We start from the raw sequence: 2214 nt of genomic DNA on the forward strand, positions 1-2214 counted from the left end.
TGTGTGTGTGTGTGTGTGTGTGTGTGTGTGTGTGTGTGTGTGTGTGTGTATGTGTGTGTGTGTGTGTGTGTGATCAAATCTTGCATATGTATAGAATATAAAGGGCAAAAATGAATATTGTGCAAACGACTTTAGTATGTTTTCAAACGGATAATCGAAGGATGATATCTTTTGAAAAGTAGTGCAGTTATCGTTTCATTACATTGTAAATGCTCAAACATACCTTATAAACCTTGCTACCAGCCTTGACAGTATAACTTCCGTCGACTGACTTAAACTCCAAGTACCGTGTCACATCAGTCAGGATCAGCATCTTTACTAAAAGCCCGTTGGCCATAATAAACTTAGGGATTAGATCAACATTGTAGTCCCTGAATTTCCCTAGTTTCTCTTCTTTTGGGGGTTGCATCTTGGAGAAGAGCTCAAACAACTTGGGTAGAGGGCAAATTGAAGCACTCTCCCCACCATAGTAGTCATTCCGGTCGATGTGTAGCACTTTCTTCTTGTGGACTGAGAGCAGACCGGAGATAATGCACTCCTTTAGACCTGTGCCCAAGACAATGGCATCGTACTCTTCATCCATTCTCGCGTTATATTGGTATATACTATACTAAGGTGAGTTATATCCAGACAAAGTATGTCGCGAGTGAGTCCCGTTTTAATATACTACGTATGTAATCTCTCTGTAAGAGCCGAGGCCATGTATGATGGATATTCAAGGTAATATATTATTAGTTTTTTGTTTATATATACTGTAGCTGGGTAAGTGACGAATAATAGACAATTAATCAAACGTACCGAACTATCAACAATATCAAACTTTTTTTTTCAAAAACAAGTATGTATTTAGAGCTTTTTTTCCTTTTTCCTTTTGTTTCTATTTTAAAATAAATTTGTTTTTTTGTTGTTTTTTTTAATTACAAATATATATTATCAACATGACAAGTTGGACATTATAACATCACGGTGGCAGGAGCCTGTGAGGAGAAGGAGTCCGAGCGGCCGAGCCTGATCATTTTATAGAGAGCGGATATTTACCATAGCTTTCTTCGAAATAAATAGATTGAACACTTCAAGTCTTCATCCCACACTTTAACTCTATTAGTATATTTGATCGAGGATGCAAGGGTGGTCAGCCTTAGAGTTATCTGGCGCGGTTGCCCTGGCTGGGTTGGCCTATGGTCTAACGCATTGCATACTACCTCTAATCACACTGCGATAATCAAACTTTCAGAGCTAGACTATCGAAGGACGCCTTCAGAGAGAAAGTGGTGTGGATCACTGGAGCCAGTTCAGGTAGATGACGAATAAAACATATATATCAAGCTATACTATTTGATGCTAGAAATTTTGCACGAGTTTCACATTATAAGACTCATATTGTACTTCTGTTGGTGCACGCCTAAGGTCTACATTTATTATTTGAAGTGTAGTTTCGCGCGTATTTCATTTCACTGCCTAGTTTGTTCTTGTTAGTTGTATTGCAAACAGAATCTGGTCACGACCCTACTGTCCTTTCCTATCTGATGGGTGGTCAAAAATGAAGCCGCGTTCAATCTTCAGTGACAATATTTATCAATATATGCGGTCGTGATACACGTACACAAACGGATAGTCTAGTACTTTTTTACATAGCGAAGCACGAGCGTGACTATCGCCAGTCACAATTAGAACCAAGCTATAGTTTTTTTAGACCTTTGTAGTCGTGGCAAACGTACGCAAGCGAATGATACACTGTACTGTTGGTGGTCGTATCAGCCAGCGATTGGCACTCTGTGTTTTCCTACAACTTCGGCAAAACTTCATCATTGGTGTATTTCGAGAAAGATTTAAAAGACTTTCTATTTACATACCTATAACAATCCGATTATGCAAAATGACTACGGAAAATAATACAAAACTTTATACGTCCAAACATACGATATAGTTTTAATTACATTTATGTCAGTGCACACTTGTTGGAGCGTGTGTGCTATAATTAATCAGAATCCCAAGTATATATAGAAATATATATATGACTGGGTGCCAGTTTACTTATATATATATATATATATATATATATATATATATATGTGTACTGTGGTGTCGTGTGTCGTGTGTCTGTGTTATATATATATATATATATACATATATATATATTATATATATATATATGTGTGTGTGTGTGTGTGTGTGTATATATATATATATATATAGTAGTAGTCGTAGTATATA

At 36.8% G+C, this 2214-nt stretch overlaps 1 protein-coding gene across 1 annotated transcript; it reads right to left on the reverse strand.

The window, feature by feature from the left end:
• Positions 1-187: 187 nt before the first annotated feature.
• On the reverse strand, positions 188-583 carry SARC_14644 (hypothetical protein; the record flags this gene model as incomplete). Its single annotated transcript, XM_014291222.1, has 1 exon — positions 188-583. The coding sequence occupies one exon, from the start codon at positions 581-583 to the stop codon at positions 188-190; it is 396 nt and encodes a 131-aa protein (XP_014146697.1).
• Positions 584-2214: the final 1631 nt, after the last annotated feature.

Source organism: Sphaeroforma arctica (assembly GCF_001186125.1).
Source record: "Sphaeroforma arctica JP610 unplaced genomic scaffold supercont1.4899, whole genome shotgun sequence".
In the NCBI taxonomy this organism is placed as follows: domain Eukaryota; class Ichthyosporea; order Ichthyophonida; genus Sphaeroforma; species Sphaeroforma arctica.